We start from the raw sequence: 21216 nt of genomic DNA, 5'->3' as shown, positions 1-21216 counted from the left end.
GGAATGCAGGAATGGGGGGAGGGAATGCAGGAATGGGGGGAGGGAATGCAGGAATGGTTGAGAGGGAATGCAAGAATGGGGGGAGGGAATGCAGGAATGGGGGGAGGGAATGCAGGAATGGGGGGAGGGAATGGAGGGAGGGAATGCAGGAATTGGGAGAGGAATTGAGAAATGCAGGGTGTGATCAGGAATGCAGAGTGATGTAGAAATGGACGGATGCAGAAATGAGGGGAGGAATGGGGGAAAAGATGCGGGAGGGATGTAGGAATGTAGGGAGGGATGTAGGAATGTAGGGAGGGATGCAGAAATGGAGGTCCGGATGGAGGAATGCAGGAATGGTGGGAGGGATGCAGAAATGGAGGTCGGGATGTAGGAATGGAAGGATGGAGGAAAGTCGTTCAGGAGAGATGCAGAGATTAAGCACACCCCACCGCAACACATCACAGGAGAGACTCTGACGTCCTATCCCAGCCCCTCCCTCTGAGCTCAGCCCGACCTTCGGTAACAAGTGCGAAGCCCTCACGTTACCGCGCATGCGCGCTTTACTTCCGGGTTTCGGCTGTTTCAATTTCCCGGTTTCCCCGGTCAGTGAAATTTGATCCCGGCGCGGGGTCAGGTTTCCCGGGAATCGGGAGAGGTCCGGGGTAATGGAAACCGCTGCCAGTCCTGCCAGGGAGAAGTAGGATGCGGTGACGCAGCGGCTGGTGACGCGTCCATTTCCACGGAGCCGTTAGACCCAGAAATGGAAGAGGGGAGAGAGGGCGAGAAATGGGACCAGTCCCATGTGTGGCAGGACGAGAGAGATGGAGAAGAAGATAGTGGGGAGAATAGAGGGGAGGAAGAAGATAATGGTGAGGAAGATAACGGAGAGAAGAGAGGTGAAGAAGATGATAATGGGGAGAAGAGAGGTGAAGAAGATGATAATGGGGAGAAGAGAGGAGAAGAAGAAGATAATGGGGAGAAGAGAGGGGAAGAAGAAAATAATGGGGAGAAGGGAGGAGATGAAGATAATGGGGAGAAGAGAGGGGAAGAAGATGATAATGGGGAGAAGATAGGGGAAGAAGAAGATAAAGGGGAGAAGATAGGGGAAGGGGAAGAAGAAGATAATGTGGAGAAGGGAGGAGATGAAGATAATGGGGAGAATGGAGGAGATGAAGATAATGGGGAGATGGGAGGAGATGAAGATAATGGGGAGAAGGGAGATGAAGATAATGGGGAGAAGAGAGGGGAAGAAGATAATGGGGAGATGGGAGGAGAAGATAATGGGGAGAAGGGAGGAGGAGGAGAAGATAATGGGGAGACGGGAGGAGAAGATAATGGGGAGAAGGGAGGAGGAGGAGAAGATAATGGGGAGAAGGGAGGAGGAGAAGATAATGGGGAGAAGGGAGGAGGAGGAGAAAATAATGGGGAGAAGGGAGGACAAGAAGATAATGGGGAGACGGGAGGAGAAGAAGATAATGGGGAGAAGGGAGAAGAAGATAATGGGGAGAAGGGAGGAGGAGAAGATAATGGGGAGAAGGGAGGAGAAGAAGATCATGGGGAGAAGGGAGGAGGAGATGATACTGGGGAGAAGGGAGGAGAAGAAAGAAGGGAGGAAGAGAGAGCCAGAGATAATGGGGAGGAAGGGAGATGTGGGGAGAGAGAAGAGGAGGCGAAACGGCGACCTTTGCTGAGACCGTCCGTCCTGGACATCCAGGTGTGTGTCTGTGACCTCCGTCACCTTCATTGTCATCATACTCTTACATATGTCACATGACCTCATTAAACGTAATGTAGATGATCGCCATTTTAGATCCATGAGAGGTCTCCATAGATGTCGCTCGTGTCACCCTATCAAACATCAAGAGCAACGTCTTACCTTTTGAACGAGGAGCCACATCACATGGCCCCCGCACAGGAAGGGCCACATCACACAGCCCGCACAGGAAGGGGCCACATCACACAGCCCCGCACAGGAAGGGGCCACATCACACAGCCCCGGCACAGGAAGGGCCACATCACACAGCCCGCACAGGAAGGGCCACATCACAGCCCCGCACAGGAAGGGCCACATCACACAGCCCGCACAGGAAGGGCCACATCACACATCCCCGCACAGGAAGGGGCCACATCACACAGCCCCCGCACAGGAAGGGCCACATCACACATCCCCGCACAGGAAGGGGCCACATCACACAGCCCCCGCACAGGAAGGGGCCACATCACACAGCTCCGCACAGGAATGGCCACATCACACATCCCCGCACAGGAAGGGGCCACATCACACAGCCCCCGCACAGGAAGGGGCCACATCACACAGCTCCGCACAGGAAGGGGGCACATCACACAGCCCCCGCACAGGAAGGGGTCACATCACACAGCCCCGCACAGGAAGGGGCCACATCACACAGCTCCGCACAGGAAGGGGCCACATCACACAGCCCCCGCACAGGAAGGGGCCACATCACACGGCCCCCGCACAGGAAGGGGCCACATCACACAGCCCCCGCACAGGAAGGGGCCACATCACATGGCCCCCGCACAGGAAGGGGCCACATCACACAGCCCCCGCACAGGAAGGGCCACATCACACAGCCCGCACAGGAAGGGGCCACATCACACAGCCCCGCACAGGAAGGGGCCACATCACACAGCCCGCACAGGAAGGGGCCACATCACACAGCCCCCGCACAGGAAGGGGCCACATCACACAGCCCGCACAGGAAGGGGCCACATCACACAGCCCCCGCACAGGAAGGGGCCACATCACACAGCCCCCACAGGAAGGGGCCACATCACACAGGAAGAGGAAGTGTGTAAGTGACAGAGAAGGGTTACAGCAATCACCATCTCTTTAAGCACAGTCCCTGAAACTTTAAACTTTTAGGGGGAGGGGGGTTAATGTTATTTTTTTCAATAAACCTTTTGTAAAATGGCAGCAGTCCAATCTGGGTTCCCCTACTATGCAACTCTATTCCTTAATAGACGTCAGTAATGTCACTTTATTGCCCGGCTGAGGAGCCTGAAACATTGCAGAGCAAAAACTGGGTCCAATTCCAGCATCTCTTGCACCTCAGTCACTAGTGTCCGCTCCTAGACGTCTGTATTGTCCTGTAACACGTCAGATGTCCCCATAGACACTTATTTCTGACTCTGATGAGGGCCAGCTTTGAGCCGAACCGTTGGTTGGATGTATGCACCAATGTGATTCAATAGAATAGCAAGTACTGTATGTTTTTCATTAATCTGGGTATGTAATTTTCTATTGAATTTACTTTCTTAGTAGATGGCTGAATGTTTCATCCAATCTCTGTAATATTGAGTGCTACTTAAGGATAAGGAGAGCATTATCTACCAATTTTGTCCCATAGACCAGGGGTGCGCAAACTGTGGGGTGCGGCGGTTGCAGAGGCCCCGCTCTTTTCCGCAAGGCATTTAAATTCAATGCTGGGGGATTGCACGAGGCCTCTTCAACTTCCTGTACTTTGTCTTCGGCTTCGCGGCGGCAAAGGACACCACAGGGTCACGTGACATCATGTTGCCATGGTGACGGCACGTGACCCTGCGGCGTATTTGACGCCGGAGAGAAGGTAAGGTGGGGGGTGCGAGCAGGGGGGGAGAGCAGGCAGGGGGGCGCAGGCTGAAAAGTTTGCGCACTCCTGCCATAGACCTTAAGAACACTACCCTAGTAAAACTCAAGTTCTGCACATCCCTTTCTTGCCCTTATTTATCGTATGGGTCTCCGTATACTAAAACTCAGGATCACCTTCTAACATGTATCTGTGTCCTCCACAGTGGAGGAAACTCTTTAGAAAAAGTGCATTCCCTCATGTACTATTATGAAAAAAAGTAACATGTAAAGCTGCACACCAATGAAAAAATAAATAAATAAATGATACTACCGGTGCTCCTGGTTCAGGGATATATATCTGGGACATCCAATCTAGAGGAAAAAAAGAGAGATCCAGGGCAACTTCGGATTTTGTAAGAAAAAACAATTTATTTCAGCCCATAAACACGACGTTTCATCCCTCCTAGGGGGATGAAACGTCGTGTTTATGGGCTGAAATAAATTGTTTTTTCTTACAAAATCCGAAGTTGCCCTGGATCTCTCTTTTTTTCCTATTATGAAAAAAACCTTTTCTGTTTATTTGCCATATTTCAAGTCTTTTCTTTATGTTCGATACAGGGATTCTTACCTTTCCTATTACGTTGCTGAGCTCCACTGATACAGGCATACCCCGCATTAACGTACGCAATGGGACCGGAGCATGTATGTAAAGCGAAAATGTACTTAAAGTGAAGCACTACTTTCCCCCACTTATCGATGCATGTACTGTACGGCAATCATCCTATACATGCATAACTGATGTAAATAAGGCATTTGTAACAGGCTCTATAGTCTCCCCGCTTGCGTACAGCTTCGGTACAGGTAGGGAGCCGGTATTGCTGTTCAGGACGTGCTGACAGGCGCATGCGTGAACTGCCGTTTGCCTATTGGGCGACATGTACTTACTCGCGAGTGTACTTAAAGTGAGTGTCCTTAAAGCGGGGTATGCCTGTATACGTTTCTTAGGTTTCTGGGAATAGAAATAAAGTTGCTTTCATTTCCATTTTTATCTAAACTAATGGGGAATGCAGATTCTGTCATTTGACGCATCAACATCCCGTTACTGTCTCAGTAATGCACTCATCCACTATAAATGCTAAATAGGAAATCTATTTGCCTTTCGCATAACAATTGTGGGGGGAAAAAGTATGTATTGATATAATTTAATAGCTTCTGAAATGTATTTGAAAGCATTATCCACCTGCTTCAGGCAATCAGTCGCTCATTAATGAGTCACAGTCCACATTGCTTTAAAATGTAAATATTCCAGAGCTATTGGGTACAATTTAATGTACTATTACTATTCCATGAAAAGTAACAGACCTTAAAGTTAATGTTTATTGTTGAAAAATCTGGTTGGGTTGGGCAAGATAAAAACAATTATAAAACAAATGATCATGATCACAGTATTTATTGCAATACATTTGTGTTCCATTAGAAGGAAAAAAATACATAATTATCCATTTAAATGAATGTAAACAACAGGCGACATACAAATGAAATGGGGATACATTAGGGGAATCCTTGATGGAGAAGGATCTAGGAGTGCTTGTAGACAGCAGGCTTTGCAATAGTGCCCAAAGTCATGCAGGAGCTGCAAAGGCAAACAAGATCTTATCTTGCATTAAACAGGCAATGGATGGCAGGGAAGTAAACATAATTATGCCCCTTTTATAAAGCATTAGTAAGACCGCACCTTGAATATGGAGTACAATTTGGGGCACCACTCCTTAGAAAAGACATTATGAAACTAGAGAGAGTGCAGAGAAGAGCTTCCAAATTAATAAAGGGGATGGATAATCTGATTTATGAGGAGAGACTAGCTAAATTATATTTGTTTACATTAGAAAAGGGGTGTCTAAGAGGGGATATCATAACTATATACAAATATATATTCAGGGACAGTACAAGGAGCTTTCAAAAGCACTATTCATCCCAAGGGCAGTACAAAGGACACTTGGTCATCCCTTAAAGTCCGACCCATGGTGCCTTCGCCCGTGCGGAGGCCTGTGGAGGCTGTGGGAAAGCGGGTGCTTTCCCTAGCCATGGTCGATGGGGCGTCCCGTAGCTGGTTTGCCCGCATTGGTCGAACCGCTGTTCGCCTGCGTGCGCCCGCATGGTCTATGGGCACGATCACTGCCTTAAGGCAATCTGATCGCTCCCGCACGGTCTCCCACACAATGGACTCAGCCTACGGTTGGAGGAAAGGAGATTTCACCAGCAACAAAGGAAAAGATTCTTTATAGTAAGGGCAGTTAAAATGTGGAATTCATTACCCATGGAGACTGTGATGGCAGATACAATGGAAATGTTCAAAAAAAAAGGTTGGGCATCTTTTTAGAATGGAAAAGTATACAGGGATATACCAAATAAGTATACATGGGAAGGATGTTGATCTAGGGAGTAATCTGATTGCCAATTCTTGGAGTCAGGAAGGAATTTATTTTCCCCCTTGTGGATATCAATGGATGATATGTCACTGGGGTTTTTTGTTTGCCTTCCACTGGATCAATATACTGTAAGTACAAATATAGGATAAAGTATCTGTCGTCTAAATTTAGCATAGGTTGAACATTTTTAAAAATAGGTCATTTGGAAGGTATTTCGTTTTAATATTTATTTTACAGATGGGAATGGGGAAAAGATTAAGAAGAAGCTGCATATATTGGAACTCGCAATGAAAAAACACAGACATAGGCTTATGTGTAAAGCGTCCACAAAAGCAATTTTGTCGTAAACGTTATGCACAGAAAATGAACAAATCCATTTGTCTTCGTGCGCCAATATATAAAGGGGATTTTGGTGTGCGTCAACTCCTTTTTTCACCAATAAAAAATAACGCTAGGGAATGGAGTTTGAGGTGGAGTTTGAGGTGGAGTTTGACAGTTGTTGGTGTTGCACATATGCATGCAAGTGATATGTGTAACAAAATTGAAATGTGCCTCACTTTTGGGCGACAGAGCTGTATCAAAAGTGTCCCATGGTTTTTCTTGGCGTAAAATACATGCAAGTAGACAGAAAAATTCTTAATGCATTTATATGTATGCAAATTACGCACACCACTAACAGAAAAGAAAATGTGCACCAACTGTAATAACATGAATAATGACATATATCACTACTGATTTTAAGAGAGAAATAAAAAAAATGACACTGCAATTTTTCAATGAATTTTCAATTTTTTTAAATTATATTATTGAATATACATAGCCCCCATTATGTTTATTAAAATATGTCCGCATAAAAGGACCACTAAGTGGTGTTATTTATCAAGACACCTACTGGCACTGCAACACAGAAAATAAGCGCAAACCCAAATCACCAAATGTTAATTAATTAATATAAAAATATTTATATCACCAATGGGGAGATGCAGCTGGTATGAGGGTGTTTCTCAACACCCTTAGCTATACGCAACAACAACACTCCGAAGCGCAAAACTCCCCTCAGGCATGTGAAAAAAGGAAACAAAAGAATATTGTGCAAATGTGCAATAAACAAATGAACTAATAATGCACGAATGAATGCCCACGCAGGTGGTAACAGTGTAAATTAGGCGTTTCCAGATTTCTGATCTGGAGCAGATTTAAAGCAGGAACTCTCCCGGATCATAAATAAAGGAAAAGGGAGAATATAGTGTAACACAGTTTAATTTAAAAAAACACATATATTAGCTGTGAGCTCATCAAACTCGCATGCTCCCACAAGAGCATAGGCAGATTGACCACTCTGGGTCCAGTAGATGTCCCGATTGTGACTTGCTGAGGTGCTGGTGACTGGAAGCTGGAAACTTGTGAATTTGGCCTCCAGATAGCACAGTGGATGCATTGTACCCCTGATGAAGATCGGAGTACCGATTTGAAATGTGTAGGGTGGTCCCTATATTGTGTGAGAACACTGTGCTGCCTGTTTGTTCTGCTACTTGCTACTGCTGCTGCTGCGAAGACCGGGGTAGCCGAAAACAGAGGCTACCATTGGAAGAGCTGATCCGTGACATCATCCGCTGTGCGATCCGGAGGAGGAACTTACAAGTTTCCAGCTTCCAGTCACCGGCACCTCAACATGTCATGATCGGGACATCTACTGAACCCAGAGTGGCCAATCTGCCCGTGTTCTTGTGGGAGCATGTGAATTTGATGAGCTGCCTGCTCATGTGTTTTTTAAATTAAACTGTGTTACGCTATATTCTTGTGATGATCCGTGATAGACCCGCCCGCACACCCCGCAGCACAGGCACCCTTACAGAGCTGCGTTACCCTAGTACGTCCCACGGCGCCACAGTTCTCCACCCTGCTCGTTCCCCGTGTGCACGCCGTGCAGCTGGAGAAACCACCGCCGCTGGTCCCGCCTCCTCTCTCCGCCAGCGTCAGTGATGCGCAGTGTGCTTGGACTGCGCGCGGGCGGCACATGCAGCAAAGCAGAGACTGGCTTCTCTGCATCAGACTCCAGCTGCTGCTGATTTCCCCTCAGCCTATCACAGGATCACCTATTGCTGACTCCTCCCTACAGGCATCCCATTGGTCCCTGCTAGTATATATGCTCAGCCAGCCCCTTGGCAAGATGGCTGAGCATAAGACTTCATTCAGTACGAAGTCTTGTACCCTGCATCTTAGTTCCTGTGTTTCTCCGTGTCTGACCTTGGCTAGTACCTGGACTCTGTATCTCTTAGCTCCTAACCCTGGCTTTACCAACGACGATCCACACTTCTCCAACCCTGATCACAGCAAGTACCTTTTACGACTCTGACCTCTATAACCCCAACCCGCCTACCCACTACCAATCTACATTCCGGACGCATTCTCGCAGCTGGAGGTTGGTGTCTTCACAACTCCCACCTCGGCCCCGCGGTCGTGCCCTGTTTGTTGTGAGCACTCCGTTACAATTCTCCCCTTTTATTTATGGTCCAGGAGAGTTCCTGCTTTAAATCTGCTCCAGATCAGAAATCTGGAAACGCCTGATTTACACTGTCACCACGTGAGTGGTCATTCATCTGTGCATTAGTACATCATTTGTTTTCTTGTTTCCTTTTTTTACATGCCTGAGTGGGGTTTTGTGCATTGGAGTGCTGTTGTTACCTATAGGCACTGGAAGAAATGTACTGTATGGCCCATTCACTTGAATAGACTGTGAGGTGTTCTATGGCGCTGGAAGGAATCTATGCAGTAGCATCACTTAGTACATACAGGCATTAGTCTTAAGTATTGCACTTTGGGTGATGTGTAAAGTGCAGAGTTTTGTAAAATTCTGACAATGGAATAGAGTGGAAAAGTATGTTGTTGCAAAGCACTTGATTTCCAACCACCTAATATAATATGTCCAGTGAATACTACACCAGGTTATACCCCAGCTCAGCACAGGTCCCCTCACAAGTTCACAAATAACTTGTGCTGGAAATCAGGAAGCCGAGATCTCTGGCTGTGACTGAATGAGTTATGTTGCATCAAATATGCACAAATTGGGCGGAAAGTGCATGCAAATTTGGCAATATTTATGCGTAGATAATTCTTAATGGGTATTACTTCCCATCTTAGGGCGATTTTGTGTTGGCAATATCAGATGTTTAATGAATAGGCTCCTGCGCTTCAACAGAATAGAGGAGTGTATTTAAGAAAAGGCAATATTACATGGGAAAAGGAAAGCCATCCTTACATTTCTAATTCAATGATTATTAGTCATTTCCTGATATAAAAGCATATTCAGTCATTTACTTTGACTAGGTAGGATTTATAAAAGGGAGACAGGCTCTAGATAACAGTAGACGTCTTATCAACCGTACTCATATACAGTAGCTCACCAATCCAAATCCTCGGCTGATTAATCAATTATCACTGATGCCGAAAAAGCTTTCGACCGCCTTAACTGGCAGTTCATGTTTGCTACCCTAAAAAAATGGGACTCAGCGAAAAATGTATAGATAGTATCACAATTCTATATAGCTCCCCTTCGGCCACAGTCAAAACCAATGCAGTCAACTCCTCCTTATTTCCCATAAATAATGGAACCCGCCAAGGATGTCCCCTGTCCCCTCTCTTATTTGCAATATCAATTGAACCATTAGCAGCCCTAATTAGAAACAAACCCAACATCTCTGGAATTCACGTTAAAAATCATGAATATAAGATAGCTCTATTTGCCGACGCTATACAGTAATACTGTCCCTCACAAAACCGTTAATTTCACTCTCTAACCTATTCGAAATTTTGGAGTCCTTTGGTAAACTCTCAGGTTATAAAATTAATAATACGAAATCTGTAGCTCTAAACTTACATTTTCCCAGCCATACAGTCAAACTCATTCAAACAAATTTTTGATTTTAAATGGGATCCCCAAAAAATTAAATACCTAGCTATCCATTTCACCAAAGATTACAACACACTGTATAAATGTAATTATGCCCCTCTTTTTAAACAAATATACAAAGATCTGTCCAATTGGGACTCCTACCAGAGATCCTGGTTTGGTAGGATCACATCGATAAAGATGAACATCCTCCCTAAGATTCTATATTTTTTTCGTACACTACCAGTTAAAGTCCCGGAAAAAGAATTGCAACTACTGCAAAATAGAATCATTCTCTACATTTGGAAAAATAAAAAGCCAAGGATTAGTAGATCCATTCTATATCGCCCCAAATCAAAGGATGGATTGGTGCTTCCGGAGCTCAAGAGATATTACAAAGCAGCTCACCTAGGACAATTAATCAGTTGGCACGATAACCCAACTGAGAAAAGATTGGTAGAAGGAGAGGATTTGATTTGCCACCCTGAGGAGCTCCAGCATATACTCTGGCTGGAAAAGAACAGTAGGCCACATTCCGTATATAAAAATCTAGTTTTAACCTCATGTAATTTGTGGGATTCCCTTAAATCCAGAAACAATTTGACCACCCCTTCTCCATGATGTATCATTTGTTCTCAAAGTCTTCTTTTTCACCAGGTTACAATAAGAACCAACCAAATCTATGGACGCAGCAGGGAGTTAGTAGGGTGAGAGATGTGATAGATGTGATAGATTTACATGCTATTAAGACCTTCCTTACAATACAATCACAATTTAACATTCCAAATGCAGAATCTTATAGATATCTACAGCTTAGACACCGTATCCAATCTAAATAACAAGAAAAAGTACCACTAAAAATGACCCAATTTGAATCCTGGTGTAGAACCCAATCTTTAACCAAGGGAATCACCTCCGTCCTCTACCATGCAATCCGTATCATCCCTGGTGACCCTAAAACAGACAATTATATGTCTGCATGGGAGAGGGACCTTAACATAACTATAGATATAGAAACTTGACGAGATATTTGGGAGGCAGCAGGTAAAAACTCCACCTGTGTAGTGATTAAGGAAAATATATATAAAATTCTATATTGTTGGTACTACACCCCGGTAAAACTAAATTCCATTTATCCAAGTGTTTCGTCTGTGTTGGAGGGAGTGTGGCAACCAGGGCTCCATCCTACATATCTGGTGGGAATGTCCTAAAATTAAACGCGTATGGGACAAAATTCTCCAATTTGCAGAAGGGGTGTCTGGTTTCCGTATTCCTAGAAACCTCCTCTTTAAGATTCTGGGGGCGCAAATCCCTAATTTAAGCAACCTCGAGTCTAAATTAATCACTCATATCTTTAATGCAACAAAATGCTCGCATCTGGAAACAAAATCCTGCCCCCTTCCAGTGTGTTTGTAATAAAATATGGGATGTGGCATACCTCGACAGCTTGTCGGCTTATCTCCAAGACTACACCAATAGATTTATTAATACTTTTGAGCCCTGGTTTACACACTTTCATAAGCAAATACGATTCTAGGTGATATGTGGATCTGCTGGAGTTCTAATGCCGAAGGAATATATATAAATGTTAATAGTAGCATTGTACAGTTGTGTGAAAAAGAAAGTACACCCTCTTTGAATTCTATGGTTTAACATATCAGCACATAATAACAATCATCTGTTCCTTAGCAGGTCTTAAAATTAGGTAAATACAACCTCAGATGAACAACAACACATGACATATTACACCGTGTCATGATTTATTTAACAAAAATAAAGCTAAAATGGAGAAGCCACGTGTGAAAAACTAAGTACTGTATACCTTATGATTCAATAGCTTCAATTTGCTTGTTTTTCCTGGGGTTTAGTAACTAAACAACGTCACAGTTTTATGTTAAGATTTTTAGTGATTAATAATGTAAAGTCTAAAATAGGCAGCTTACAGTAAATAATAGAATAGCTTCTCAGCTTCAAAAACTCCCTGTTGTATATACTGTATGTGAAAAGTAAATTGTTTGTCTTATTACTATGTAATTATCCAAAAGTATGTTAAATTCTCAGATGACTACAACCGCCACTTATCTTCACTTTTTCTTCCTGTGCATCTAAGTAACTGATGAAGCACAAGATAGAAATAATTATTACTTATCAGTAGTGTAGATGCAACATTTGTAAGCTCTTTGGAGCAGACTCCTTTGTTTCTTTTATGTCTGAAGCACTTCACCCATTATGTGTTATTTGTATTATGTGTTATTTATATGATTTTCACGTGTATTACTGCTGTGAAGCGCTATGTACATTAATAGCGCTATATAAATAAAGACATACATACATTTAAGCTTTGGTTGAAACTTAAAAGAAAGTTCCAAAGTTATGGTAAGTGTCTTTTTAAAGATGAATAAAGATGTCTACTTGGGTCCTTCTTCTATAAAGTGCCACACTGGCACTATCGCAGGGACAGCCCCATTGACTTGTTATGGGGGTTTCAGTCCTATGGCACTGTGTCGGTGTCATCACACTTTATAGAATAAGGCATTGGACATAGTGCAGGCGCACACACCTGTCGCCTGAGCGATCTATGCACTCGCACCGGGGAGGCTTGGCCATGACATCACCAGGTTGGTTTGCGCTGATTGGCTCAAACACTCACGTAATGCAGCGGTCGGGCGGAAAAACATTAATTTGTCTCTTCAAAATGCTACCACGCCATTGCGCTTCCTCGCGTGCACTATGGCCACAGCCTAAGGCAGGGGTGGCAAACTCCAGTTCTCAAGGGCCACCAACAGGTCAGGTTTTAAGGATATACCTGCTTCAGCACAGGTGGCTCAGTCATTATGATTGAGCCACCTGTGCTGAAGCAGGGATATCCTGAAAACCTGATATGTTGTTCGCCACCCCTTGAATTATGGCTTATGGGGCATATTGCAGTAGCTGCAATATTGTTCCTGTCAAATCTGCTGGTACAGGGGAATTTTTTTTTCTTCCCATATTGCTTCAGTATAAGGTCAGAATCATGAGTGAATAGAAATTGACACTGCTTTCTTTTAACGTAAAATATACCACTGTTTATAATACAGAGCACTGTTTTCTCACACTGTTATTTACAGTATCTAGCCTGTAAGCTGCTTTTGATTCATGTCAAAAACCTTTGTGTATACACTTGAGAATGAGTGACTTTTAAAGGCTATGGAAACAAGCAAAATCAATTAGCACTGTATTCATGGAGGACAAATATCACACTTTGTCGTCATTGTGTTATTTTTCATTTAGTTGGCCTTGGCTCGCCTGTGTGAAGATGAGTACAAAGATCAACCATCAGAGTCTGAAATAACAATATCAGTGTTGGACAATAACCAAGAGTATCCCCTTGAAAGGTAAAAAGAAAATAAATTAACATTCCATTGTTAATCTTACCCAAAGTGTGTGATAAGGTTTTATTACAGACCACTTGTTGTTAATGTGTTATAAAAAGTGATGTGTAACTGTTACAGTATATTTCATAACTTGATTATCATATTTACTACTGTATGTTAATCTCCCTCCCTCTTTTTATTCTCTCCCGCTCTCTTTTTATTCTCTCCCTCTTTATTCTCTCTTCCTTTATTTATTCTCTCTTTATTCTCTCTCCCTCTCTCTTTATTCTCTCTCCCTCTCTCTTTATTCTCTCTCCCCCTCCTTCTCTCTTTATGCCATCGCTCGCTCTCATTATGGTCTATCTCTTTTTATTCTCTCGTCTCTCTCTGTCTGTGTCCCTTCCTCCCCAACTCTCTTGCTCTCTCTCTCTCCCTCTCTCCCTGTGTAAGTAACTAAGAGGCATGTAGCACACAGCTAAACTAGAAGCAGATTATGCTGCTGTAACCCTCCCCATGGGTTTACTTGTGTACTACAAGGAATTCATGGTAATGTCGCAGATGCTAAGGTCCACCCTGTGGTGACACAGAGGTACTGTGTCACATGAGGTACAATATAATGGAGGAAGCAGAGAGTTCTGGGAGTTGGGTTCCAGCGTGGCAGAAGGAGAGGAGCCTCTGGGAGTAGAGGTAGGGAATATGTTACTTTAAGTATAGTATAGGTCAGGCCCCTCTTTTATTGTGTTACACGTAGGGATAGTGCTCCCATCAGTTAGGATCCCATAGTATGGCCATATGAGTAGAGTATGTCCTAGTAACAGGAAAGCTGACATGCCTCAGGGGACAAGGTAGAAAAGCCCCAGGATGTGTGGGGATCAGCCCTACAAGCAGATCCCCATCCACAGTATTCAGTACCCCCTGAGGAAGTGGCAGTTCCAGAACAGGTCAGGAAAGTAACAGTAACTTTACACAGAACAGGCCAAGATCTCAGCAGGGGCCCACAATAAAAGGGACGTCAAAGAGGGTATTATAAAGGGGGGCCTGGTCCACAGTATGATGATGCTACCATATCAAGTAAATGTGCCTCCCATAAGTGTTAAGTGTGGGCACTCAGGGAAGACAAGTATCAAGAGTGATAGCAGTATGGGTGAAATAAAGTACAACTATGGCAATCTACATGTAACAGTGACTGCAATGTTCCTATGCATGGGAACATAAATCAGGATTGATGTTGTATTATAAAAACTCCTGGCTCCCAGCATTTCCACCTCCCAGCCGACCCCAGACAGCACCCTGAGACAAGGTAAATCATTGCTCATGTCCAACACGCAACAACCTCAATGTACCCCCCTAGGGAGCTGGTCAGGGGGGTTACACTTCAATGCTTATTTAATACAACAATGCATTGAACAGGACATGGTACTCAATCATTAACGTTTCAGGGCTAGCAGCCCCTTTGTAAGAACATCACCTACCTGCTGCTCCAAAACATTAATGATTGTGTTGTCCTGTTCAGTAAGTTGTTACTGTATGCCCTCTTACTTATAGATTAGTCAGTGGGGATGTGGTTACTCCACATGCATGGTTATCAGTCCCAGCTAGTACCTCTAGACCTGTTCTGATTTATCCAGTGTACATCAAGTTTCTTTATAGACTGTATTTCTCTCTGTCTGTCTCTCTTCTCACCTCACATTTCCTGCTTATCTGAGGGAGGTGAGATTTCTGGCTGTGACTTTTCATGTGATATGCAATCTTGCAGCTTAATAAATAGGCTGTATACATGAGTTTGCCTCACATTTTGCATATCACACAGAACAAAACTGTGACAAAAACCTGTTTTTGCACAGTTTGGAAATGCAATAAGAGTTTAATGAATATAGTGAGATTGAAATCTGTTTCCGCATAGATATTCCATAATTGCCGTTTAATGAGCCGTGTTTGCCTTTTGTATACAAATATTAAGCATTCATTACAAAGTATATAAAAGTACAAATGAACCATCATTTTAAACAATTATGAACTTGGAACACAGGTCGGTAACTCCCACAATAACACTGACACTTCCCAATACTGTTCCCTTCTGACTATTCACATAAGAAAAGCATTAATCAATACATTTTCACAAACAATATTTTTACCCACTAACAGATTATTTTATGAGAGCAAAGGATGAGTCAAAGCTCTGGAAATCTCGCATACAAATACTCAACACATGTATTCCCTTGTTTTTCCCTTTTTTATTGAACTTATTATTCTGCATATATTGTCTTATAAATGTTGTATTCTTCTGAACACATACCCAGAAAGACATATTTTAGTAATATTTCAACATATTTGTTTTTAGTAAATGTACCTTTTTAAGGGTTATTTTTTTAGCCTTGAGTTTTTTTTGCATATGCTTACATCATCAAGTAAAAAACAAATAACAAACATGGTGGGTATTGTGATATTGTATAGAAAAGCAACCTGTTTCATATACCTTTCTGTGGGTGAAAGTTGCACATGCAACTGGTGTTTCTTGTGTGTCAATTAAACCCTTTTGTAACTTTTGATCCCACATCTTTGGACCGCCAACAGGGTCTTCGCCTGATGTTCTGGGATTGGACAAACTCGTGTGTTGGGGGCTTTACTAAGCTCAACAACCCATCTCCAACAACAGCAACTTCATCTGAGCAATAAAGCCTTCTCCACTCAAGTTCATGTCCCTTAGGGCCAATCTGTCGACTATGTGATTGCTACCCCAAGCAATCACATGGTCGTGATCCCAGATGGCTGACAGTGAAATTGTTAAATAAAGTACAGATTGTATGTAAATAATCTCACTTTTCATAAAAAGAAATATTCTTCTATACTATGATTTTTTAGAAGCTCACTCCGTGATACTCTATTATACATGATTTTGGAAAATGCTTATACTCATTACAGTGACAGTGTTTTAGTAGTGCAAATGTATCTATATGTTTCTAATTTTTGAGGATGAAATATGGGAATTTAATTCATAATGAGAAAGAAAGTTTTGTTGCCCATTAATTACATTAACACTTTTAAGAGCACTTTGCTTTCTGATACTAAACGTTTTTTGAGAGATTCAACGTGTAATCGTATGGTTTTTATTCCTAATTTGTCACTTTTGGGGCATGGAGCATTCTTTAAGAATAGCGTTAAATTAAAATAAAGTAACTTTATATGAGATAAACGCAATGGGGATGGTGTGTTAATAAAGTGAACTGTAGAAAACTGTTGCATGCAACATTTTAAAGAACTTTGCACCTACTAAACTCTTTTATTGCACAAGATAACCAATACAATTCATGCATTAGTAGCTGTATTATTACTGTAGTTACCAAGGTGCTAACCTTGCCACATATACAGATTGTTTTTACTGTAATTATCAAGTGACCTAAGATAATTGCAGGGCTAATTGCCACAAGCATAATTCCAGTGTGTGTGTGTGTGTGTGTGTGTGTGTGTGTGTGTGTGTGTGTGTGTGTAACGCTGTGCTCACCACAAACAAGGCGGGACCCCGGGACTGAGATGGGAATGGGTATAAACACCACCCACAGCCATGGGGGTACGTCTGGAGTGTAGATTGGTCGAGGTAGCCGGGTCAGGGGGGGAGAGGTAAGAGTCATCGTTATACTTGCCATGGTCAGAGTAGGAGAGGTCCGGATCGTTGAAGGTACTCTCCTACGGGAAGCTACTCCCGTAGTTGGGGTTGGAGAATGGAGAGTAGTCATTGTCCGAATGCCGAGGTCAGGGTTGGAGAGATGCGGAGGGTCAGTGGCAGCCGGGGTCAGTATTCCAGAGGTGCGGAGTCCAAGAACAAAGCCGGGTCGATACACAGAGCAAGTTTCAGCAAGGCAAGACTGAGGAGGCAAAGAACAGGTAAGCACAATGGAATATTAATCTATGCTCAGTCAACATGCCAGTGGCACAGCTGAGCATATATAGGCAGGACTGTCCAATTCAATGGAGAGGCGGAGGCGCAACCTGAGCAGAAGCAGTGATTGGGCTGGGTGCAGGAGTGAATGTGCAGGAGTGAATGTGCTGGAGCTGATTAGCTCTGTTGCCACTGAGCTTGGGTGCATTGCACACGCATCACATGCGTGCGCCGCTTATGCGTGGCGCAATCCTAAGGCAGAGCCTTCCCGCAGTACCTGGTGACATCACGCATGCGCGCTGTGTGGCCTGCGGATGATGTTCCCTTGGAAGGAGCCCCGCGCGTGAAGAGAGATAGGGCAGGAGCGCGCCGAAGGCGGCATGACTCCCGAATCCTTACAGTACCCACCCCTCAGGAGCGACGTCCGGGCAACTTCAGGATGGCTTGAGGGCATATTTCTGATGGAACCGCCTTAGGAGATTGGGAGCATGAATTGGTGGTGGGGAATTTAGGACCGTTGTTCTGGTTCAAACCCTCTCCAGTGGACCTAGTATTGGACTGCTCCTCTAAAGATTCTTGAGTCCACGATCGTCTGTATCTCGTACTCCTGTTGATCCTGTACGAGTAGAGGAGCTGGCGGTGCAGAAGAAGAATCTGGAAAGTGGGGACTCCAGAAAACGGGCTTCAGTAGGGATTCATGGAAGACAGATGGTATCCTCATTGAGGGAGTGAGTTGTATGCGATATGCCACAGGGTTAATCTTCTCCACAATTGGGTAAGGACCCAGAAATCTCGGTGCCAGCTTGAGTGTAGGTACCTTGAGTCGAATGTTCTTGGAGGATAACCATATCCTGTCTCCTGGTTTCAATTCTAGAATTTCGCGACGGTGGCAGTCTGCCTGGAGCTTTTGTCTAGAATTTGCATTCCTCAGATTCTCTTGGATCTTCTTCCAAGAGTTTTGTAAGAAATGGATCCTGTAGTCCGCCGCTGGTACCCCAGAAGAAGAGGAGGCGATAGGAAGTCGTGATGGGTGGAATCCATAGTTGATGAAAAACGGTGAATCCCGTGTGGATTAATTCCGTAGGGAATTATGAGCAAATTCGTGACAGGGAAGAAAATCCGTCCAGTCATCTTGGGTGCCTGAAACAAAACAGCGCAAGTACTGCTCCAAGGTTTGATTGGTTGTCTCTGTCTGGCCATTGGTTTGGGGATGATATCCGGAAGAAAAATGCAACAAAATACCCATCCTTTGAGAGAACGAGCGCTAAAATTTAGAGGCAAACTATGACCCTCGATCAGAGACGATGGTTAGTGGGACCCCATGAAGACGAAAGACCTCTTTGACAAAAATATCCGCCTGAGTGGAAGAATTATGAAGACCCTTTAGTGGAATGAAATGTGTTTGTTTAGAGAACCGTCGATGATAACAAGAATGGTGTTCATTCCTTTAGACACAGTCAGCTCTACAATAAAGTCCATAGACAAGTGGTTCCAAGGACGATCCAAGATGGGAAGAGGGTGTAAGAGTCCCGGTGGTTTACTGCAAGAAGTTTTGTTGTGGATTCATGTGGAACATGCTTTAACGAACTCTTTAATGTCTCCTTGAATACTGGGCCACCAGAAGGTTCGTTCGACAAGATCAGTGGTTCTTCTGATATCTGGATGTCCGGCGGACTTGGAAAAATGACCCCACGCCAAGATTTTCTTGCGGTAAAGTGGTGCGGTGAAGAGGCGACCTTCTGGAACCTCTAGACCCTCTGGAATACGGGATTGGTCCACAAGGATGTCTTCTAATTCGTCAAATGTGTTCGCGGATAAAATATATTTAGAAGGGAGAATTGTCTCCAAATGATCCTCGGACTTGTCCTCGACTACGAACTGGCGAGAAAAGGCATCAGCTTACAGATTTTTGGAACCAGGTATAAAGGAAATTATGTAATTAAATCGGGGTAAAAAAAAGTGACCAGCGTGCCTGGCGAGCACCTACAGTAGACACTGAGCACCCTCTATGTAGAGTAGGTTCTTGCGATCCGTTAAGATGGTGATTGGATTCTCAGTGCCCTCCAACAAGTGTCTCCACTCCTCTAGAGCGAGCTAGATAGCCAAAGGATCCCGGTTACCAACGTCATAATTCTGCTCAGCAAAAGAAAACTTTTTTGAGAAAAAGGCACAGGATGGAGTCTGGCTTGAGATGACTTTCTTTGAGACAAGATGGCTACGGACCCAACTTTAGATGCGTCCACCTCCAAAGTAAACGGTAGCTTGGGATCCGGATGAATCAGAATGGGTGCCGACACAAAGACCTTTTTTAGGAGATCGAAGGCTTGAATAGCCACGGATGGCCAGGAAGTAGCATCTGCCCCTTTTTTGGTCAATGCTGTGATGGGGGCTACTGTGGACGAAAAGTTCTGAATAAACCTACAGTAATAGTTTACAAAACCCAGGAATCGTTGAATGGCCTTGAGTGGTAGGACGCGGCCAGTCCATATCTGCCTTTAGTTTGGCCGGATCCATGGAGAAACCAGAGTCGGAGAAGATATATCCCAAAAATAATGTGGAGATTTGATGAAATTGGCATTTCTCCAACTTGGCGAAGAGGTGGTTCTCGCGGAGGCATAATAATACCTTTTTGACATGGATGATGTGTTCCGGAAGAGACTTGGAAAAAAAATAATGTCATCAAATGATTAAGAAGATCTCGGAAGATCTCATTTACAAAATCTTGAAAAACGTCAGGAGCGTTGCAAAGTCCAAAGGGCATGACCAAGTACTCATAGTGGCCGTCTTGTGTGTTGAAGGCCATCTTCCAGTCGTCGCCCTGGCGAATCCTCACTCAATTATAGGCACCATGTAAGTCCAATTTGGTAATGGGTAGTGGTTCTTGAGAGTGATCTTGTTAAAACCTCTGTAGTCGATGCATGGGCGAAGAGAACTGTCTTTTTTCTTGACAAAAAAAAAATCTGCTCCGGCTGGAGATGAAGATTTGCGTATGAACCCCTTCTTTAAATTCTCTTGTATGTAGTCCGTCATGGCTTTGGTCCCTGAGAGTGAGAGGGGGTAAGATCTTCCTCTGGGAAGAACAAAACCAGACAAGAGGTCAATCGGACAATCGAATGGACGATGGGGAGGTAGCGCTTCATGTTGTGCTTTGTCAAAAACATCCCGGAAGTCTGCTTAAATCTCAGGTAGGCTGCTCTTATCCTCTCCGGGAGTACTCAATCCGCATATCTGTTGAGCTGGAATCGTACAGGTCTTGGAACACAGGGTGCTCCATTGGATAGGTCTCTTATTAGTCCAATCAATGTGAGGATTATGACATTGGAGCCATGGAAGACCCAAAATTACCTCGACGGAAGGCGTGTGAATCACATCCAGGTAAATCTCCTCCTTGTGACCGTCTTCTACCAGTAGAGAGAAATTGATAGTTTGAAGGAAATGAAAGTCGGTTGTAGTGGTCGACCGTCGATGGCCTGCAATCCTATAGGGAACGTCTTTCGGATGAACGGAATGCTGTTTCTTTCCGCAAATCCTTGGTCGATGATGTTGCCTCCAGACCCGGAGTCGGTAAAGGCCAAAGCTGTGGCATGAAAGTTCTCGCCCGTAAGGGAGACTGGAATCAATATCCTGGTTGGCAAGATTTCTTTGGTGATAGGGGAAATGGAGAGTATCCGATGAGATTCCCCTGGTCCTCATTGGGAGTTGGCTTTTCCTGACTTGAGAGGGCAAAGGAGCACTTGATGTCTGGGATTTCCGCAGTAGAGACAGAATCCTGTACTGCGACGACGTTGCTTCTTGGAAAAAGACAACTTATTGCCTTCCAGATCATCAGAAGAAGGAGGATCTGGAGAAGAAAAATTGAAGGCAGGTGACCTGGTGGGTAGTTGACGATGGCGTGAACGTTCTGATTTCCTCTCTTGCAGACGTTGATCTACTCGGATGCAAACAGCAATAAGTTCTTCCATATCTGTAGGGCGCTCCTGGGCAGCGAGTTCGTCTTTAAGAGGTTCCGAAAGTCCCTGCCAGAAAGCCGATGACAAAGCTTCATTGTTCCATCCTGTCTCAGCAGCAATGGTGCGAAATTCCAAGGCGTATCTGGCAACCGGGCGATTCCCTTGAGA

The 21216-nt window shown here is 44.1% G+C and overlaps 1 protein-coding gene across 3 annotated transcripts in view; it reads left to right on the top strand.

Moving 5' to 3' along the window:
- The first annotated feature begins 281 nt into the window (after window positions 1–281).
- The window catches only part of UBXN2B (UBX domain protein 2B), a 47195-nt gene continuing 26260 nt past the window's right edge, over window positions 282–21216 (top strand). For 2 of the 3 annotated variants that reach the window (XR_012798299.1, XR_012798300.1), the window contains exons 1-2: window positions 282–1696; window positions 13139–13242. Coding sequence is in view for 1 of the 3 variants with exons in the window: in XM_075584095.1 (XP_075440210.1) it covers window positions 743–1696; window positions 13139–13242 (1058 nt within the window). In the remaining 2 variants the exon portion in view is untranslated. The remainder of the gene's footprint in view (window positions 1697–13138; window positions 13243–21216) is intronic. The other variant, XM_075584095.1, reaches the window with a different exon arrangement.

This window comes from Ascaphus truei, chromosome 2 (assembly GCF_040206685.1).
Source record: "Ascaphus truei isolate aAscTru1 chromosome 2, aAscTru1.hap1, whole genome shotgun sequence".
Lineage (NCBI taxonomy): Eukaryota > Metazoa > Chordata > Amphibia > Anura > Ascaphidae > Ascaphus > Ascaphus truei.
Note: the sequence above shows the minus strand (reverse complement) of the source record. Positions and strands in the feature narration are given on the sequence as shown.